The following is a 23222-nucleotide window of genomic DNA, read 5'->3' as shown; positions in this document are numbered from 1 at the left end:
CATACATTTTTAAACCCTGAGGAATAATTCATCCATTTATGTTACTTTATTAATAATGAAAAACTATTTTTCACGGTTTTTCTATATTTCTATTAAATCTGTGGGTGAGCTTGTGGTTTACCATTAGTTTGTCAGATGAGAATCCAACTGCAACCCAACCATCAGTGTCAGCACTCAACTCAAATTCAACATCAGCGCCTATTCTGCGATAACTGAGGAAGTAATCACATGTGTTTGCATCACAGCCAGGTTTCCCATACCTGCAACAGAATCACAGGAATAGACATTTGAAAAATACAATTTCCACTGAATCAAGACAACTTTATTTTATAATTTCTTGATGCAACACACAAATCACATTCCTTCCTCTGATCCTTCAAGTCCTTCATTTGTCTTTATCATGGTATTCATTCAGGAGCCTGATTGCTGTAGGGAAGAAACTATCTTTAAGCTGGTTGGTGTGTGTTTTCACACTCTTAAGCCTTCTTTCCAATGAGGGAGACAAGAGAGGGACCAGCATGTGATTTTTAAAAAATATTTAAATTTAGACATACAACATGGTAACAGTCCATTTCGGCCCATGAGTCCATGCCATCCAATTTACACCCGGTATGTTTCAAATGGTGAGAGGAAACTAGAGACCCTGGGGAAACTCCACACAGACACAGGGAGAACGTGCAAGCTCCCTACAAATAGCTCGGCAATCAAACCTTGGTCCCAATTGCTGGCATTGTAAAGGCGTTGCACTAACCGCTACGCCAAATGTGCTGCCCCAGGGATGGATTTTTCAGAATGTTGAATGCCTTTTCTAAGCATTAGGAGATGCAGATGGAGTGGAGAGAAGCTTAGATATGCTCTGAGCTGGACTCACTACCCCTTGTAGCTTCTTCAATCTTGAGCAGAGCAGTTCCCTTACCTCACTGTGATACATCCTGGAAGTATTCTTAGCATGGTGCATCTGCACAAGTTGTTGACAAAGGAGTGGGATGGGGGAAGGGGGTAAAAATGCCAAACTTTATTCATCTCAAAAGAAAGTAGTTATTGGTGCGCTTTCTTAACTGTTATGTTAATGTTCTTGTCCCAGGTCAGGTTACTGGAGATATCATTCCTAAGTACTTGAAGCTATCTATTCCTTTAATTTCAGTGCCATTAATGAGGGCAGTGGACTGGACACTGCACCCTCTCCTGAAGTCAATGATCATTTCTTTCACTTTATTGATGTTGAGAGATTGTTATCTTGACACCATGCCACAAGAATTTCACCTACTTTTCTGTATTTTGTCACATCGTTATATGAAACCTACCTCACCATTGTGATGCCCTCAGCAAATTTGAAAATTAGCTGGAACAGTATTTAGCTGCAGTCATAGGTGAAGAGGGAGTTATTAAGTTGCAAAGATGGGTGGGGGATGTGATCTATGAACAGTTATCTAATGTATGTCCTTGGTGTCCAGGTATTCAAGGGTCCTGTAGAGAACTAGGAAGATGACATGCATGAATTTGTTTGGCCAGTAGACAAATTGAAGTAGGTCAAGAAGTGGACTGAAGAAGGGAAATTTTGCACCCTACATTACTGTTTTGATTAATTCTGGTTGAACATTTCATAAATCACAAATGATATGAGGAGGATAAACAATTCTACCTCAGTTCAAGTGATATTAATATTCTAGAGTTATCAGTGGAACCTGCCAGTTCCAATTCCATTTGTATAGAATTTTAAAAGCTTTACTAAATCATTCCATACATTTATCTGTTCTGATTTTTAAAAATCACCACTTCTACAGTCACATAGTACAAAAATGAATTTGTCCTGTAGCTTCTCTTTTGCATCAACATCCTTGCTATAGTTCAGGAGCCTAAAACGGCACACAATTGTATTAGTTTATTAACACAGTAAGTTTTCATCCTTGTGTCTTTCTACTAAAGCACTGCATTCCTTAACATAGACCAAATAACAATGTGCTTTTAAAAAATGACTTTATTGGTTTGAAGTGATTGTGAGTGAGGAAACAGGTTTGGTAGATCTCAAAGGCAAGGACTCTGAACAGTTTTGGTAGGGAAGGATTTTATTTACAGAAGGCAAGTATGGGAAATGGTAACTGATGCAGCACACACACATACAGTGTTTACAGCAGCCTTGGGAAAAAAATAGCAGACGATTAATAATGAGCATGGGGAAAATAGCGTGGGAACAAAATACACACATATACAAATGAGCTGGTACATTCAATGATCAAGGAAAATTTAATACTATACACCACCACCCCTTGACTCAGTGCAGGCAAGGCTCTATGCTACAAGGATCACTAATTAAATGCTCCCAACCCTTTTAAAAGTGCACATCTTACCAACAGTTTTTACAGCACCTTTCCACATTTCTAGGCCTGAAGTAAAGCAGGGTAGTCCCAAGCTGGCAAAGAGAGAGAACAAAGAATACATGGCACCTTTTTAGTGTTGGAGGGTCCAGCCCAAGTCATTAGCAGAAGATATGGCTTAGTGCCAGGAGGGTTAATCTAATTACAACAGCCAATGGCCCAAGGCCAAGTATAGGCAGGCTGGAGAGTGCAGTCCAGGTAATTTACATGGGTCCAACAGTAAGGTATGCACTTATGGGTGGGACGGAACCAAACCTTGATTAGCAGCTGGTGTGTCTTCTGACTAGATAGGGAGCAGTGCTGTCACATGACTGCCACAACCCTTCCCAATAGAGAGGTACAGTTTTTAAACATTCAACAATGTTCTTTTTTAAAATTCAAAGTTCGTTCCAAATCATACCACTTCACATTTAATTTGATTACTAATTGTTGGATTGATTTCTCTAAACTTAGATGGATATGAATTGACTACTTGAAGGAGGAACCATGGAAAATTTTGAAAATTACATTGCCCAATGGTTAATAGAATGTCGTAAGTGGTTAAGAGAAAATCATAAACTATCTAACAATAGTATTTATGACAGAGGAGAAGGTCATTTAGCCCAATGTGGCTGTTGGCTCTGTTGAAGCTAAATAAACCCATTGCCCTCTTCCCTTCCTATTTCTGTTCCTTCCGATTGATGAATTTGTTTTTCATTTATTTGTGAATGGCAGCTCACCAAAAATACAGGATTGTACAAACTTTGTTCATCCAATAGAGAAGGGGATTGAAGAAATGGGAAAGATGGCCACAAAATTAAGTGATAAGAATAAAATAAATGAGAGGGACAGGGTTAAATTTAAGGGAATAGAGAGAGGTTTTTCTTCCCAGAACCATACCCTAAATTAAGCTCTTTCCTTAATCAAGAGATGCCACCCATCATCGTGAAAAGGAAGGCAGGCAAATAAACCAAAGAAGCAGAAAATAAAGTAGTATTGAACAAACCTTGATCTTTTATTTCTTAATGATCATAAAACTGGGGGCCTAAGGGACAATGAGAAGCATAGCTAAACTAAAGGAATGTCATATTTATAAGTTAACTGCTATGTGCTGGGTTTCTGTTAACTATCACACCAGTTGGTGGTTTTGTAATGAACTCAGGAGATGCTGAAGAACTGAGGGGAGGTGCATATGTCACTTAATCAAAAGCCACTTTCAGGTGCTCAGATGCAGATAATGTGCCGGCAGACGCGGCTGGAAGAGTGCAGCTGGGATGTTCAGTTGGCCGTGGAGAAGGTGCCTTTCTGTCACCTGAACATGCCAACTGAAGGAGACCCGCGTCTGAGTGAACGCCGGCTCCTGTAGACTGTGGCCGTAGTCCCACTGCTGCTTTCAGGTGCAACGAGGGATTCTTGGAGCTGGAGATTATACCTACAGGAGGGTTAGGTACATGCTCCTCCTGGCTGGGTTCTCCACTTTCAGGTAGCCTCCCGACAGCCACATAGGGGTAGAATATGCGGCTTTACATCAGGGTATTTTGGCCACCTGAAAGTGCCTAAAATAGACATTTATGGAGTAACCATGGATGCAATCAGTTATCTGTTTGTCATCTAGAAAGACTGTCAACAAAGACAGGCCAGGTAAGCCTGTAATTAACCAGTCATTAAATTGGCGCAATGATTCACAAGGTAGAAATGGGTGTGAAAGATCTGTGTGAAAAGATAATGGAGTGGAATGAGGGAAAAAGTGGCAGGTCAACATAACAATATTATAGCGCCAGCGACCCATATTCAAATCCAGCACCGACTGGAAGAGTTTGTACATTTTCCCCATGTCTGTATAGGTTCTCCCCAGGTGCTTCACTTTTCTCTCACCCTTCAAAACGTACAAGGGTTGTACATAAATTCGGGTATTTAGGTGAAACAGACTCTTGGGCTTGAAGAGACTGTTACTGTGCTGCATGTCCAAATTTAAAATTTGGAATGTAAAATATTACTACAAGGTGAAGTGATCCAAAGAAAAAATATGGCTGAGCTAATATGAGATGCTGATTCTTGGACAAGGCAAATGAGCAACAACCAATTGGGTTAAAGTTGACAGTTTATTCATAATTTGTACTTAATAAACTCACAACTTTAACACAAATGGCTAATTGTTGCTCAGTTTGCCTTGTCAACCACCATTCAACAAGAAAGAGTGAGTTATAGAACAGGAAAAAAATGTAGTCTTGAGGTGAACCAGAACATTAGAATTCAATATCAAAGTTTGTGGAGATGTAACCATGAGATCACAACTCCTTTGAGATGTTGGTTGATAAAAGGAATGCCAGGTTTTGGAATCTGGAACAAAGGGGAAAAAAAAAACAAAAATCACTCAGTGGGTCAAGCAGCATTTGCTGATGCAACAGGTGGATGTTAATATTTTTGGCCAAGAACCATACTGACAAGGAAGAGGAACGATTACCAGTATACATTGCAATATATAATGGCAACATTTCCTCCCCTTAGTTGTAATGCAGGGTCTTGACTCAAAATATTGACTTAACTTCCATGAATGTTGCTTGACTCGCTGAATTCTTCCAGTGTCTTGTTTTCTTTTGCTTTGAAATAAGACCAAAAATAACACAAGACATGTGCTATTCAATCCATCGAGTCTGCCCCACCATTTAATCATGAGCTGATACATTTTTCCTCTCAGTTCCACTGCCCAGCCTTCTCCCCATAAGCATTGATGCCCTGGCTAATCAAAAACCTATCAGTCTCTACCTTAAATACACCAAATGATGCTGTCAACAACCCCCCTGTGGCAATAAATTCTACAAATTTACCACCCTCTGGCCAAATAAATTCCTCTGCAACTCTGTTCTAAGTGATGTTCTTCAATCTTGAAGTTGTTTCCTCTTGTCCTAGATTCTCTTACCATGAGAAACATCTTCTACAGTCGATATGTTTCTCTTAAATTCCAAACAGTACAGGCCCAGAGCTGTCAAATGTTAGTCATATGATAAACCTTTTATTCAAGGAATCATCCTTGTTCCATTCCAAGTTTATTATCATCCAATTGAACAAGTACAATCTGTCAAAACAGTGTTCTCCAGTCCTCGGTGTAAAACGTGCAAATACACACCCTGTCATAACACACATGCAGACAAATAGTGCATATGCAGTACGTACATACATATATAAAAATTAAAGTTTTGTTTAATAAACCGTAGAGTCTCAGAGAGTTTGTATGTACAGTTCATTCAGTTCTTCAGCAGCTTCACTGCCCATGGGAGTAAACTGTTTTTCAGCCTGGTAGTGATGGCTCGGAAACTCTTGTATCTTCTTCCCAACGGGAGTAGCTGAAAGATTCTGTGTGTAGGGTGGTAGGAGTCCTCAATAATTTTGCACGCCTTCTTCAAACAAAGTTCCCAAGATCCCAGTAGATCACATCAGTTTTTTTTTGGGGGGGGGGTGCAATAAGGAGACCACAATGATCCTCCCTGCCTTTTTCATGTGGATTGGCCTCCTATCCATTTCTCTACAGGAACCGGCCAAGAAGCTCTCAATAGAACTCTTGTAGAAAGTTGACAAGATGATGGCTGGTAGCCTTGCCCACTTCAGTCTTCTCAGGAAATCCATCGCTATTGCACATTCCTGACAAGTGAGGAGATGTTGTGTGTCCAGGATAGGTCACTTCATAAGTAGACTCCAAGGATCTCCAAAGTCCACTATACTCTCTCCATCATTCAGATATTAATGTGTAGTGGAGAGTAGTTGTTCCTGCGCTTCCTGAAGTTCACAATTATCTCCTTTGTCTTCTCCACATTGAGACTCAGATTGTTATTCATGCACCATATCAAGAGATTTTCCACCTCTTCTCTATAATATGATTCATCATTGTTGCTGGAGGCCAACTACTGTCGCATTGTCTGCAAACTTGATGACTCTGTTGGAGCTGGATCTGGCATTGCAATCATGGGTCAGTAGCATGAACAAGAGCAGGGTGAGCATACAACCCTAAAGTACACCAATGCTCAGTGTGACAGTGCTCAACATTTCATTGCTGACCTGTGGTCTTTCCATTAGGAAGTCCAGAATCCAGTTGCAGAGGGGTGTTGAGTCCCAGAGAGGACAGCTTCCCCACCAGCCTCTGGGAAATTATCGTATTAAATGATGAACTGAAGTCAATGAACAGCAGCCTGACATATGAGGTGTCACTGCCCAGGTGGGTCAGGATGGAGCAGAGAGACAAGGCTATAGCATCATTTGTTAGACAATTCCATCTGTAGGTGAATTGAAATGGGGTCAGTGTCTTTGTCCAGTGGCAGTGGCTCAAAGCATAATGATGGAGTCAGTGCCATGGGGCGGTTGTCATTGAGGCTTGTTACTGTCACCCTCTTAGGTTCCGGGTTGATAGTGACTGTCTTGAAACCAGAGGGGATGATGGACTGCTGCAGTGATGTGTTGAAGATGTTCAAGCGGTCCTCCATAGTTGTTCTGCACAGTCCTTCAGTACCCAAGGTGGTATGTTGTCTGATCCCACTGCCTTATGCGAGTTCACCTTGGATAGGTTTCTCCTCACCTCAACCATGCCCATTCATCAGGAGGGCATGGAGCTTCCTTTGACATTAGCCTGTTCTTCTCATCTAAACATACATAGAATGTGTGCAGTCTGTGTGGACAGGGACGTCATTGTCTTTGACTCACACCATTGTCTTGTGGTCTGTGATAGCTTTGATCCCTTGCCCCTGGACCTTGGCCTGCCAGTGTCACACAGCTCTCTGTGGATCTTCTCTGCCTTCCATGCTTTGTGTTCCAGATGGCACAGGAGAGTAAACCTCCTCTGAACTTTCTCCAGCATCAGCACATCCTTTGTTAAATGAGCCCAAAACTGCTCACAGTACTCCAAGGGAGGTCTCAAAAGCCTTATAAAGCCTTGGCATCACATCCCTATTCTTATATTTTGTCCCTCTTGAAATGAATGCCAGCATTGCATTTGCCTTCTTCACCACTAACTCAATCTGGAAGTTTACCATCAGTGGAGTGAATGGAATTGCAGTGGCGTAAGAGAGGAGCTGGTCAAACTAGAATATCCTGCAGGACAACTCTGAGAATGCTTTGAATTTTGGAATTTTCAATGTTCTCCTCATTTAAAAAAATATTCTGCCTATTTATTTCTTCTAAAAAGTGTATGACCATACACCTTTGGACATTGTATTGCATTTGCCACTTCTCTGCCCATTCTCGTAATCTGTCTAAGTCCTTCTGCAGCCTCCCTGATTCTTCAGTACTCCCTGCTCCTCCACCTACCTTCTATTAATCTACAAACTTGGACACAAAGCTATTCATTTCCTAATCTAAATCATTAATATACCACATAAAAAGAAGTAACCCCTAACACCAACCCCTTTGGAACACCACTAGCAACCAATCAGAATATAATCCCTATATCCCTGCCAATCAGCCAGTGTTCTTCCCATACAAGTATAGTTCTTATGGCTCTTACCTTATGTGTGGCACCTTATCAAAGGTTTTCTGAATATCCAAATACATATCCTCTGCATCTCCTTTATATAACCTGTTTGCCACTTCAAATAATTCCAAAAGGTTTGTCAAGCAAGATTTTTCCCTAAGTAAACCATGCTGGCTTTGGCCTATTTTGTCATGTGCCTCCAAATACTCTGTAACCTCATCCTTGACAATCAACTCATGCTGACCAGTCTGTAATTTCCCCCCCTCCCCCTTCTTGAATAGTGTCAAGAAGGGTGACATCTGCAATTTTCCAGTCCTCTGGGACCATACCAGAATCTATTGATTTCTGAAAGATCATTACCAATGGCTCCATAATTTCTACTGCTTCTTCTTTCAGAACTCGAGGGTGGTGCAAGCCATCTGGTCTGAGAGATTTATCTACCCTTCGACCATTCAGCTTTCAGAGCACCTTCCCCTTGAAATAGAAACTACACTCAATTCCCTTCCCTGATACCCTTCAACATCCAGCACACTGCCAATATCTTCCACAGTAAAGACTAATGAAAAATATTCTTTGATATCCTCGTTGGTATTATTTAATAGTCTACTTTCATATTTCTTTTCCCTCCTTATGAGTTTTATGTTAGCTTCTGCAATATTTTAAAAAAAATCCCAAACTTCTTTCTTCCCACTAATTTTTGCTTCCTTATATGCCCTCTCTTTTGCTTTTACGTTGCCTTTGACTTTCCCTGGTCACCCACAGCTGTGACATTTTCCATTTGAATATTTCCTCTTTTTTTGGTACATGTTTATCTTGCACCTTCCTCATTTCTTCCAAAAACTCCACCCATTGCTGCTCTGCCATCTTCCCTGCTAGTGCTCTGTTCCATTCTACTTTGACCAGCTCCTCTCTTACGTCACTGCAATTCCCTTCACTCCACTTAAATACTGACTCATCTGACCTTTGTTTCTCCTTGTAAATAACAAATCGAATGCAATGATATTGTGATAGCTTCCCCCTAATGGTTGCTATACTCTCAGCTCTCTATCACCTCTGGAGCATTACAAAACACCCAATACAGTATAGCCAATCCCCTAGTTAGCTCATCAACAAGCTGCTCTAAAAAGTTTTCTCATAGGTATTCCACAAATTCTTCCTTGAGATCCAGTCCCAACCTGATTTTCCCAATCTACTTGCATGTTAAAATCTCCCATAACTACCATAACATTGCCCTTCTGACATGCTTTTTCTATTTGCTGTTATAATTTATTGCCCACATCCAGTTACTGTTTGGAGGTCCACATATAATTGCCAATAATGTCCTTTTATCCTTGTCCTTTCTTAACCCAACCCACAATTATTCTAATATTTTCTGATCCAATGTCACCTCTTTCTAATGATTAAATGTTATTTCTTACTAACAGAGCCATGCCAACCCCTCTGCTCACCTGCCTATCCTTTTGATACACTGTGTATCCTTGGGCATTAAACTCCCAATGACATCCATCCTTCAGCCATGACTCCGTGATGGCCACAACATCGTACTTGCCTGTGTAGCTGCACCACAAGGTCATCCACTTTATTTCTTCTGCATGCATTTAAATATAAAATCTTTAGCTCTGTGTTTGTTACTTTAAAAAAAAAACTGCATCCCAGTTGCATTGTTCTCGTCAACATGGGTGCAATTTTGCCCCATCTGTCTGTCCTTCCACACAATCTCCCTATTTGCCTGTCCTTCCACACAATCTCCCTATTTGCCTGTCCTTCTACACAATCTCCCTATTTGCCTGTCCTTCCACACAATCTCCCTATTTGCCTGTCCTTCCACACAATCTCCCTATTTGCCTTCTACTTGTGCATCGACTGCCTCTTCACTCTGGTTCCCACCACCCTGAAAATCAAGTTTAAACCCACACCAAAGGCATTTTAAAACCTCCCTGCCAGGATATTGGTTCCCCTCCACTTCAGGTGCAACCCACCCCATGTACCGGTCAGCCCTTTCCCAGAAAGGTTCCAAATGATTCAAGAACTTGAAACTCTGCCCCATCTCTTTTGACTGCACTATCTTCTTGCTCTGACTTTCCCTAGCTCGTAGCACTAGAGGTAATCCAGAGATTTCCACCATGGAAATCCTACTCCTCAGCCTCTTTCCCAACCCCCCCCCCCCCCCACCAAACTTACTTTACAGGACCTCTACCTCACTCCTGCCTATGTCACTGGTACCAATATGTACCACAGCATCTGACTGCTCACCCTCCCCTTTAAGAACATTCTGCAACCTCTTGGAGACATCCTGGACCCAAGCACCCAGGAGGTAACACACTTTTGCAGCTGCAGGATCTCCTATCTGTTCCCCTCGCTATGGAGTCCCCACCGTTGACTATCACTCTACTTCCCTTTGGAGGTTCAGGGCTGACCACAGTGCTGTTGATCTGGCTGTTGCCTTGCCCAGACAGGTCATTCCCTTCAGCAGCATCCAAAGGTGTTGCTGATCTGCAGCAATGAAGGAGTTGCAGCAAAAATTATTGTAGCTATTAGTAGGTTTTGAAGGAATTAATAGTTTCTGTTATGAGAACCTTTGGCTATTGCTGAATTCTGATAAATGGTAGCTTTACATGTATGATGAGAAAAGAATGTTGGTACAGTAGATCATAACAAAACATTTGTTTGGAATTTTTGTTATGCTAAACACTTGTACCCATGTTCCCTTCTCGTGGCTCTATGACTTCGATGCCATGTATTTATTTTAGAAATGTATTTGCGAATAGCAGGAAAGCAAAAGAAACAAGATGAGGAAATTATCGTGGAGGCATTTCAGAGGCAGCTGGAATGAGAGAGAAAGACATGATCATTATTTACAAAATTAACATGAATTTCTTGTACCCACCTAAAGCAGCCTTTAGTTTTTCCACAATCATCTACGCGTATTTTTGCAAAAGGATCCACTGGAGGAGGGGATGGGAAAGCAAAACCTACAACATAAAAATACAAGCTGCTACCATTATGACTTTTTACAAAAATTGCACATTTGACAACAAATTTTGAGTCTACCCCGAATTATTTTTGTCTGAGAATTATAAATTACCTAACTTCATCTCATGATCATGAAGCAAGTTATAATTGTACATGTATTTATTAGCTCTAAAATTTAACAATGGACATTTATACAATCAAAAAAAAATCAATGGTCAATTTGAAATTATAGTAAATATACCGATTCCTAAAAACATTCTTCTTTCAATTTGCTTTGAAATTATAAAACTAACGTCCCCATCATAGGTTACATTATTGAATGCTGCTAAATTATCTGTATTTTCAGCTAAGATATAAGGAGAGAAAGAAGAAAGTGTTGGAAGGAAATGTACGGGTCCTGTGACTAACTCCACTTAAAAACACTAAGATTTAGCAGTAGAATTAGGCCATTCAGTCCATTGAATCTTCTCTACCATTTCAAATCATGGCTGAAATATTTTTCCTTTCAACCTTATTCTCCCCATAACCTTTGATGCCCTTAATAATCAAGATCTCAACAACCCAACAGACTTGTGTCAGTGAATTCCACAGATTCACCACCCTCTGGCCCTTCATCCCTGTTCTAAAGGGTCATTCTTTTATTTTGAGTCTGTGTCCTCTGATCCTATCCTCTCCCACTACCAGAAAGAGCTTTTCCACATCCACTATATCTGCCTCTTCAATATTTGATAAGTTTTTGGGTTTCCCACCCCTACCCTTCATCCTTCTAAACTCCATCAAGTATAGCCCCAGACCCACCAAATTCTCCTTAAATGTTAACCCTCTCAACCCTATTCACTTAACCTCCTCTGAACCCTCACAAACACCAGCACGTCCTTCCTCAGATATGGAGCCCAAAACTGCTCACTCTATAAAGCCTCAGCATGACATCTTTGTCTTTATTTAGAGGTACAGCAAGTAACAGCCTCGCGTCAGTCTGTGAAGGGAATAACTGGGATAAAATAAAAGATTGAGCAAATGTTAGACTTATAGAGTGCTTAGTACACCCAGCACTCTCCAAGGATTACAGTAATCGACATCTTGTAGAGTGAGATTAATAGATGTTTCGTTATTAACGGAATAGGAAAATGGGGTTAATTTCGGAAAGTGGCGCCGAGGTCAAAAGATCCTGAAAGACGGGGGGGGGGGGGGGGGGAGCAGGCAACTGGCCTACTCTTGCTTCCATTTCCGATGTGAAACGATTAACTAAAATTGATTTAGATAGCAGTGAATGAGAACTGTGGCAATCACTCACTTCATGGGCCTCGCCCCACTGCGACTACCAGTTGGTTAATTATCCATATTTTCACATTTGTTATTACAAATGTAGGCAACATTTTTTTCATCTTATGTAAACCTGCAGTGATATATTGACAAGCCCCGCGTTTAGAGAAGAGCAATGTTAAATCCATATGCAAGTGGTAATTAATGACACAGAGGCATCAAACTCAACGTGACCAAAATGAAAATGTTGCCAAAAAGCCCCCTCGAGTAAGCAGCTGGGACGGAGCAGTAAACGGTGATGGAGGACAATTCCACTTGCCTTGGTGCTGAAATAGAGTACGGGTCAAACCTGGCGAAAGAGAGCTGCGAAATACACGGATAATATGCACATTTCTAATTAGATTTTCTTCCTCGTGAGAATGAACCGACTGTACCTACCTTCCTCCCCCCAGTAGCGCGGCTCCAGCAATTCCGCCGCAAACGTGCTGTAGGACTCTTGGTGCTTGTCGGCGGCGCTGGACTCCTCCAAGGCCGCCCTGCCGTTCTCCTCCTCTCCCCGGGGGGCTTCCTCGGCTGCACCGGCACAGGCGAGCAGAGAGACGGCGAGGGCCAATATCGCCGACATGGTAACACCGGGGCGCAACCAACGTCGATGCGATGAGCAAACGCGGCCAGGTTGACGTTTATTATGAACACTCCATGGTTTGGCTTCACAGACCCAGAGCCGGCTGCCGCGCACGCGCATTGTTGAGGCCGGGATGTGACAGCGACCGCTTCCTCCTCCCCTCGGACCGCGGCGGGACCCGTTAACATCGTCTCTCAGCACTGTAGCTTCGAGGCCGAACCAGGCCACTCGACCCGAAACCCATTGTGAGCTATGAAAGTGCGTGGGGCTTAAATTGGAGCAATGATCTTAATGCAACAAAGACCAAAACTCAGCACCTCCACGGATGCTGCTCGACCCACTGTTTCCTCCAGCGGGCGGGGGTTTAGCTCCAGATTCCAGCATCTTGTGCCTCTATTTGGGTCAGTTTGATTGCCTACTGCTGGACACTCGGGATTCCGGGGTTCAGCGTGGGTGTGGGTCAGTGGCTTCGCCCGGCCCGTTTCTCGGACGTGCAAAAGGAAGATGAAGGGAGGAGAAAAATGCACCAAAAGTTTCGGTCGGGACCCTTGCTGGTGGTGACTAAAGGTAATTGTAGCAACATCACGGCTCTGGTAATATTTCTGTTTCAGACTCATCTCTGCGAGTGAATACGCGCCACCATGAAATCAAACATTAAAAACGACCATGAGATAAATATTTGGCCCCTCTCGCAAGGACGGCCGCAACCTGCAGTTCAATTCAATCAATGGATGTCACAAGTGAAAAGAAATGCCTCGGAGCATTCAATTCTAGCAAAGTATTTTAATGTCATGCCTTTTTAAAAATAAATCAAAATATACCTTTAATTGGTAGAACAAAATTTCAGCACAGGAAGGGGCTTTTGTGCTGCTGTTTCTGGATGGCCACGTGTGGTCACGTGGCTTGAGTAGAATCGCCAGAAGGGGATGAACAAAAGAAGACCAATACTTGTTAACAAAGTGATAAAGTGAATACCTGTGAACAGGTATTCATGTGAAAACGTAGCGGTAACAAGTGTTAAAGTGGACCTTTTGTTTGAAAACAAACACGAATACAGCTGCAAATATAAACTTTATTCACCTTCATCCTTGCAAGGAGCTCGAACAGCTGCTACCTTACCACAAAGGATCCACACCACCCAAACATATACTTTCTTCTTGCTGCTACCATCAGGAAAGAGGTATACCAGGTTCAGGTACAGCTGCTACCCCTCCACCATGGAGTCCTCAACAATAAACTCAATCAGGGACTCATTTAACGACTTTTACACTTTATTGTTTTCTTTTCCTCTCTGTGTTGCACAGTTTGTTTACATTTCTTTATTGTTTACATGTGTAAATAGTGTACATCTTTTTGTGCTACCCATAAGTGGTCATTCTACCTGGCCCACAGGAAGAAGAATCTCATGGTTGTATGTGATGCCATGTGCGTACTCTGACAATAAATCTGAAATCAGAGATTGACTGCCTGCCTCATGGCTCACAAAATCCCTTGTTTTTATAATCTCTTATCTCCAGTTTCTGGAAGATTTGCAGGGATTGCTCCTTATAAATTCATCTGTAAGTTTTACAATACTACCAAACAAGGAGCTTCTTATCAGTTTCCAAGTTTGTAACAAGAAAGGAATAAGTACCAAGGTTACAGCCCACCACTTTTCAGTTCAAGCCTCAATTTTAAATGAATTTTCCATTTAAAACTTGCATTTTCATTAGATTTTAAAATCTACCTTCTCACGAGAAAACATTTGGGAATCACAGAGCAGGTCAGGCTGTGAGAAGAGAACCTCAAGATTAGGAAGGAAACAATAGAAGCTCGTTCATCTGCATGGAGAATGTGGGGGAGGGGATAAGGTTATCTGGTCAAAAAGTGAATGGGAGTTGTGTTCATCCTCATTGCAACAGTATCTGTTGGTCGATGGCATCGTGTATTGTTAAACTGAGGCGCAGTGCAAGCTTGAGGAACAGCACCTTATCTTCTATCTGGGCACATTGCAGCCTTCTGGATATTTAATTCTGCACTTAAGGTAACTTGATTTCTGTTAGTCTGTTGACTTACTGTGATATTGGCTTAGTTTGATCAGCAGTTTACAACTTCTATATTTTTTGGTCTACGTTCTAACTTACCCCACACCAGATAACATGCACTTGTGACACGGAAATCTGATTTAATATATCTGTTTAATCTTTTAAAGGATGTAACTCACAAATTAAAGCAAACCAACTTTGATTTTGAGATGCCTGAATACAAGTGAGCTGGTGAAAAGCAAGTTTGGCTAAGTAACACAGAAGTGTTATTAAAAGAAAATCAGCTAATAAAATGATGAGTCCTTTGTCAAACCAGTGTACCAAACCATTGCCCGATAGGATCAGTGTAATAATTATGCATGTCATGCCCAATTTTCTTTAAATCATCTACATTTTGTTTCATGTGCTCTACTAAGTCAGTAATATTCTCAAAGCTGTTGGGGATAAACCTATGACATTCCTAACCTATAATACCACGTACCCTCACAGTCAGCAAGCAGAAAGTCCAATGCCAGCTGATTCTGAATTGCCACTGTTCTCATGGCAAACATTTCAACAGACTGCCTCATCACATCCCCTGTGGCCTGGAACCCACAAGCCGTGTAATTGGCCAGCTGTTCCAAGACTGAAGCGAGGCGGATAAGTTCATTCAATGCTATACCCTTGAAGGGGAACAAGATCATACAGATTTTCTCCACTATGGAAATTCTATATTTGGTTCTGTGTGCCAGGCTGAATGGTCATCCAACTGTGGCATGATTGGGTATAAGAGATAACACACCCAATGTAGCATGACCCTGTCAAGTTTACTAGTAACCAGGAGTAGGTCTTGTAGCCACAAATGAAATAAGTTCTGTTAGGCTGTTGTATGGGTCAGCTACTGTTGTCAAACTCGGTCAAAGATTTTACACCAGGGTGGTCTTCATATCCACTTAAAACTGATAAAATTGATTAACAGCAGTGGTTGCAAGTGTTTTTTTTAATATTTACAAATTTTAAACCACAACAGTAAATATATTTAATTCAATTAAAAACTTTCAAAAATTATACATGTGGTATACAACCCCCCCCCCACCCCCGAACAAGGAAAAGAAAGAAGATTGAAAAAAGGACAAGAATATCAAGGGAATAAAATGCAACACTGGAGGTTACCAATAAATGAGGTCTTCAGAGAGTGTTAAACATTCATACCTATATTTTGCAATATGGGCACCATATTTTCCAAAATACATGATATTAATTTTGTAAACTAAGTGATATTCTCAAGTGGAATGCAGTTACGAAGTTCCACATGCCATCTTCTCCATCCCTAAGCCTCTGTCTGATTTCCAAGTTGTTGCTATACACTTCCTAGAAACTACTGAAGCAATTTGTACAAATTCAGTTTAATACATAGTTAATTTCAGTTTAGGTCTTATAACCCTAATATTACCCAACAAAAATAGCATCTGATCCTGTGGGAACTTAATCCCTGTTATTTGTTGCAAAAAATTTCCAACTTCCACCCAGAAATGTTTAACTTTAGGACACTGCCAAGTAGAATGCAAAAATGATCTACCCTCTCATCCTCATCTAAAACACAAAACTGATAAGATAGGGTTCAATATTTTTTAATTTTTGAGGAGTCAGATATAACTAATGCAAAAAAATATATCTAACAGTGTATATATGCATGTGCAAATTCCAATTGAAATGCCTCCTTCCTGATGTCATTCCCAACAGAGTTGTCCCTTGAGCAGGTCACTTGTACGAATATATGCAATAACCAGGGTTGAAGGTGTAGGAGTATGATCTTACAGGGGCAGGTAGTTGTAGACAAAGGTGATAAGGTTCAAGGTATCTGTGGCATACACAATTTTTGTGCATTCCCAATAGTGCCCCCTAGTGTTTGGTACACTACTTTGTTATGTACCTTGTTCGTACCAGTGAGTTTCAAGCAGAAAGCAATGGGTGTTCTATTCTGATACACATTCTCAAATGGAGTATGGTACTGGTCACAAGGTAATTCCTCCCATCATAATGGATAGGGATATGTGAGCAAATCAGCTTGTAAAGTGCTAATGGGCAGGGCAATGGTCAAAAACACAATAATAAATTCATTGTTCTTATTCAACCTCCGCCTATGTTTGCTCTTGCCCCATTCTTACAGTCTGTCAGATGGATATACCTTGGATGCCTTTCAAGCTTTACTGCAGATGGGATTGTTAAAAAAAACTTAGAATGATCCTTCCTAGCATGTCCCCAATTTCTTCCATCACCAATTCTTAATCAATACATAGTCATCACTCTTCTCCTTGTAACAAATGTCTTTGGATGATGCACTTACGTACTTGTGAATCCAAAACTTGTAAAGATTTATTTAGTTGTAAATATTTACCCATGTCTTCTCCCAACATATTGAGTATAGGAGTTGGGATGCTATGATGAAGTTGAAAAAGACATTGGTGAGGCCAAATTTGGAATTTTGTCATCTAACTACAGGAAAGCTACAGGTATCAATAAAATTGAAAAGTGCAGAGACTATTTACTAGGATGTTGCAGGGACTTCAGGAACTGAGTTACAGTGAAAGATTAAACTGGTTAAGACTTTATTCCCTGGACCACAGAAAAATAAGTGCAGATTTAATAGAGGTATACAAAATTTTGAGAGGTTTAGACAGAGTAAATGTAGGGAGGCTTTCTCCATTGAGGTTAGGTGAGATACAAACCAGAGGACTTAGGTTAAGGGTGAAAGGAGAAAAGTTTAGGGGGAACTTCAAACAGAGAGTGGTGGGAGTGTGGTTGAGGGCTCAATTTTAACATTTACAAAAAATTTGGACAGGGATATGGATGGGAGGGGTATGGAGGGGTCTGGACCAGGCAGAATAACAGTTTGGCTTAGACTGGAAGAGCTGAAGGGCCTTTTTTCTGTGCTGTAATGTTCTATGGTTCTATGTGTAAATCAATTTTTAACTGGTGTATTGGACTCAGATCTCCAAGGGGTCTTCAGTGGTCGTCCATAGATTATCCCTGCAGCTGATAATCAGGGCTTGGTTTGCGGAGTAATCTGCATCTGAAATAATGCCAGGAATAATGCCAATTTTAGCCAATTCAGCCCGGTTTCCTCTGTTAATTTAGCCAATTTCAATTTTAAAGTTCCATTTGCACATTCTACTATTTCAGCTGCTTGTGGGTAGTAGAAGCAGTAGAACTACTGATCAGTTGCCAACACTTGCCATAATTCATCATTTATTTTTGCAACAAAGTGCAGACCATTGTCCGAACATTTCAGGCAGTGCATAATGCAGGATCATTTCTCCTAACAATTTATGACAGTCAATGCAGGATTATTGATGGTAGGTATAACTTCAATCCACCTACTAAACACATCTACAATTCCCAAACAATATTTACAGCAATGTACACATGGCATGTATTATGAACCCAGAGGACCCCAAAACCCAGCAGCAATAGAAAGTCACCAAGACAAATGGTTACTTAAACAAAAGTTACTTTTAATTATCTTTAAACATGAAAACAGGATCAAACTTTAACTTATACTATTAACTTAACCTAACAACTCCCTTCTAATTCTAAGTGCATGTGTATGTAATGTGTATACAAGTTCAGAAAAGTTATTTAATTCACAATCCAATTTCACTTCTCATTCCTCCAAGTTTACTGGTTGCAGGCAGTTCTTATACTGTGCACAGAATTTAACATTTATGAATTTCATCAGGATTTGGTGCTTGTAAAGGTAAATGGTTACCGCTCAGGAAGGTTCTTGTTGGCTTTCAGAGAGAGATTTGTTGCTCGTTGGACATCAACAACTGATTCCTTCCAATCAGCCATATCAGTGTCTTGCTGAAGAAATTTGCCCCATCAGGGTTTTCCAAATGATAACCTCTTTCTTTCAGATCACCACAGAGTTCCTTTTTGTTTCCCTTATTTCAAGGGAAACATTATACAGCTAGCCATCGCCTCTTCTATGGACCACAAGGGCTTTGACCAGACTGAACTAAGAACTCATAACCAGTCTTCAAAATAGGGTTTTTCCACAAGCTTCCCAGCTTGTCCTGTTCCAGTCCCAGCTGCTGCTGCTGAACTGTAGAACTGAATTTTCTCTTTCTCTCTCTCTCTCTCTGAGAAAAACCACATGACCCTCTTAGAACAGCAAACTGCACTCAGACTGCGGCACTGGACCCAATCTTCTGAGTTCATTCATCTGTTGCTTTCCAAAACAATAATCCATTACTCCACAGCATGTCTAATTAAAACCTTCTTGTGAAGTCCTTATAGCCATTCTTCAAAGTTTTTGCAAAGGCACCCAAAGCTTGGATTGTCTGGCTTGAGCAGAGCTCTGGCATTTTAAATGAGATCGGTTTTGAAGTGTTTGTATGCAACCTACACTTAAAAAAAAACCTGCCACAATCGATATCCTTTAAAACATACCTATATACAATAAAAATAACAATCTGTCACACATGTGAATAAAATCAAGTTGCAAAACAAAATGGTCCCCTTGGCAAGGGACATGGGGTGGAACATAGGGTTCACTTACCAGCATTGTGCTCCTCACAAATAAGGCATGCTTTTGCCCTCCTCTTGGCAGTCTTATGGAATTTTGGGTGCAACTGAGTTTGTAAAAAAAATTAACCATTCCCTCCCTGTCAAGGTGGATACAAGTATGTACATAATTGATTAACTGTGGTAAATTTCTACCAATTAACAATGGTAAACCTGACCTGCTGGTGTCATCCACAAATTGGCGGTGGGGCAGAGGGTGCAAACCATTCGGTCCACTGTTGGTGCTCCCTTTCAGAGGTGTCCCTCTGGAAAGTACGTACTGCTTCCATGTCTGTCAAACCATCTTGTTGGAGGGGCAAAGGGGATCTTATAAATCTCTGATGGAACAAGAAGGTTAGGATGGGAAGCTTCTTTCCTCAAAGAACATTGGTAAACCAAACATAGGGTTGGGATCCCACAGTGATTTTTCCTGCTAGCATGGACCATCCTTTCTTTATCTTTCCAGTTTGATTCTACTTGATACTATGATCTTTTTGCACACTGCTCATATGGCTTCTTTTTACCCCAACCATGGGCTATACTTTAACCCAAATGTTTAGTCAGCGCTTCACTTAATTTTATCTTTCTCTCTGTATCTGAATATTTGTCACACATTATCTGCACTGGAGAATCTTCTCCACTTTTAATTAAAGACTATTCCATACTTCTTAATGCAATTTACCGAACACTCAAAACTCACTGACCATTTATCCCTAATTTACCAATTAACACATAAAATCATTAACTTCATCCAATTTGATTCTCTTCCTGCCTCAGGTCTGATCTCAGATCATGTCAATTCAATCAGGTCAACCTCGGCTGAGGGATCATGTCACCAGGGGATTGTTGGAGGGAGATCAAGGTAAATTTACCTTGTGGGCCCTATTGCCCTCTGTTTCCCCAATGCTGGCCTGGCCACTTATTTAGCCCAAACTTGTTCCGAGTTCCTGTTTGGGATCCTGCCAACTACGTCAAATGTTCAAGTGGATCTTAAGTAACAAACAAATACAACTATGGTTCAAAGCACCGTACTTTATTATGGTTTGCAAAGCATGAGAACACTGTTACAGCAAGAAGCATTGCTACAAAACAACTAATCCTACTACAAGAGAGTCTGCCCCGTGGCTTACAAGTCACATATTTATACAAACAAACTTCTGGTTTTCCCAGAACATTCAAACAAATTTTCACCATACAAGTACAAGTTTCTTAAAATTCATTCATTAACCAGGGTCATGTCCCTTACCCAAAAGTTAATACTGTGGTCTGTTTCTGTTTTGCCAAATGATTTCATTATCAGCCCCAACTTTGTTGAATTAAAAAAAGAATGGAATACAGTTTCTCCATCCCGGTCAACATTTTAAAACTTACATTCTCACATTAACATAATTAATTTCCATAAAATGAAGGGTGAGTAGTATAAAAATGCAACTAAGGCAGACAAAGTGTAACAATTTTGCTCTGCTTCCTATCAGACTGGCAGATAGTGCTTGGAATGTTTCTAAACGTGTGGTGGGGAACAAGTTTGAAGGGTTCAAAGAGTGACAGCCCTGGACAAGTGAACTTTATTTTTGAGGAACAAATGTGCAACAGGAAACATGCGTGCACCTGCATGCAAATCAATTTTGCTATGTTAACTACAAACAAACAACTACAGAGGGTTAAAACAAATCATACCTACCACCCTCCCCCAACAAGCAGGTACGGAATTCAACTTACAGAAGTTATTTAAAAATTAAATTGATGACTCTCAATGGTTCCCTTTGAGGTGCATGTGAAAGAGAGCACAGTCCAATCTATTTACCTGACAATTAGTTAATTCTCCCACACTGGTGTTGCAATGCCCAGTCTGGAATGGCTCAGGTAGTTACCTCAGTGAGAGGTCAAAGGAGAAAGAGAATAGCTGGAGCTGACCTAGGTACTTATTCATGCGACTCCTGATGACCAATTATGGATGGGTCTGGCATTCAATGACAGGACAGTGATCTTTGATCTCTTTTCCTGCCTGACCAATAGGGAGACTCTCTATTCCACCCCTTGAAGGCTAAAACATTGTGACATTCTACCTGAGGGTTCCCTATCAACTTACACACACAACAGAATAGAATCATGATGGTTGTTGCCCAATGCAGTACAGTAGCCCACCAACTTCCTACTGCTCCAAAAGGCTATCAGTCACACTATGGTGTATCGTGCTCAAGGAACAGGACCCTGGCTCATTTAATTTTGCTCACTGACTCTCCTATGTGGTCTCCCAAGCGAGTGATATTCCCCGATTTGTCTGGAATGTAAGTACAGCACTTCTTATCAATAACACTACCTTTTGGAGATGAGCATGTAGTCCAATGCCAATCTTTGTATTTTTAAGGTCACCATCCAAAAAACCACCATTTTGGATGATAATTGAGTCATTTCATCTTCAGTATGTCATACAGCCAGCATCTCCATCACGGTAGTCATATGTATCATCTCTTGGGATAATCAGGCAATGCCATACTGGGGAAAGGTCACCATCCAGAACCTCTTCACCTCAGTAATCACCCTCGTTCCATGCCTCCTACTCTAGGATGGATGCTACCCCAGGTTGTCAAGGTGGTGAATGCATGGGATACGTAGCTGAAGCCATACCATTCCTTGGGCAGGCACGAGTAGGCCAAGTGGCCACATAACCAGTGAGTTCTGGCAGCACCCATCTTTGCTGAGCCATCAGTTGTTGGCATCATCATTCCTGCTCGCATTCATTGTCTCACCGATTGATTGGACCAGTGCTGATCATACTGTCTGCATAAAATTTCCTTGTCCACTGTCTGGGGAAATCACTCAGAGAGTCTGGACTGGAGTTGGCCAAATTGTTATGCAGGGAAATACCAGCCCTTAAAACATCCACCCCATTGAGGGTCACTGGGTTCAAAATATTTTAATGCTGTTCATATGCTGTGGGGCGAAGTTGAATGGGGACCAGTTTCCAGGCCTCTCCCAAAACAGGCAACAAAACCCAAGGAGTTGTACAATTTCCCTCAATGGTGTCTCTCATACGTATCAAAGGTAATCCTTCAGCAGCACAGGTAGGGATCCTCATGCAAATCCACCAGTCTGATGTGTTTACTCTGCTGGTGTACTCATAGACCACTCTGAGGAAGATGTAGAAGAAACCCCCACTGCTTATCAGTACCATTGTCGGTGCTGCCAGCACTCACTGATGGGCCATCCTGTGAAGCAGGACAAACTCACTCTGGGTTAGTCGTTGAGTGTTCAGGCATGTTATTCCCAGTTCCCCCAGTAACACAACTCACCATGTTTCCCAGTCCACTCACTACAACCTTCCCCCCCCCACCCTTTTCAAAGGCCCCTATGGCTTCTGTACCCACAATTACCCCAAATCCTCTGTTAGCTCCATTTCCTCTGACTTTGCTGGGTCCAACGCTGCCAGGTTCCATGACATTGGGAACCCACTCTGAAGGGTCATTCAGGAATTAAGGTGGTTCACTGCCATCTTCAGTATGCTCTTCTACCCCTACAAGGTGCGAGTGGGAGTTAATGACCAGATGATCTGTTACCCCTCTGCCTCTGGGAATTGCGTGATGTGGAACAGTCATGAGATGCCGGCCTCTGCAGTGAAGCTTTGGACCTTAGTGTAGATAACACTTTCCAAATCTCTCGTATTTCCCAATTTCAAAACATGTCATCTTCACAGAAATGTAAGCAACGATATTCCAAATTACTATCTTATTAATCCAATAAATCAAACTCTGTTGATGCAGCTGTAAATAGCTTTAATTCATTGATATAAATGGATAAACATTTTGCATAACTTTACATCAAGATTTTCATAACTTGAGTAAATAAAGCATACTGTATAATGATAATGATATTCTTCTTTAAATGGTTAAACCAAAATTATGATTAAAATGAAATAAGATGAACTCAAAAGTACTTCAATGCTTACGCCTCCTTCATGGTTCTTCAAAGAATGAGAGCAA

The 23222-nt window shown here is 41.2% G+C and overlaps 1 protein-coding gene across 1 annotated transcript in view; it reads right to left on the bottom strand.

Annotated features, from left to right (window-relative positions):
* Positions 1–12761, bottom strand: part of LOC138751363 (DOMON domain-containing protein FRRS1L) — a 30734-nt gene extending 17973 nt beyond the window's left edge. Inside the window, exons 1-3 of the mRNA XM_069913545.1 lie at positions 12487–12761; positions 10700–10784; positions 122–260 (exon numbers count right to left, since the gene is read on the bottom strand). Coding sequence (XP_069769646.1) covers positions 122–260; positions 10700–10784; positions 12487–12673 — 411 coding nt within the window. The 5' untranslated portion in view covers positions 12674–12761. The remainder of the gene's footprint in view (positions 1–121; positions 261–10699; positions 10785–12486) is intronic.
* Between the last annotated feature and the right edge of the window lie 10461 nt (positions 12762–23222).

Source organism: Narcine bancroftii, chromosome 1 (genome assembly GCF_036971445.1).
Source record: "Narcine bancroftii isolate sNarBan1 chromosome 1, sNarBan1.hap1, whole genome shotgun sequence".
Lineage (NCBI taxonomy): Eukaryota > Metazoa > Chordata > Chondrichthyes > Torpediniformes > Narcinidae > Narcine > Narcine bancroftii.
This window is presented reverse-complemented; position numbering and strand designations above follow the sequence as displayed.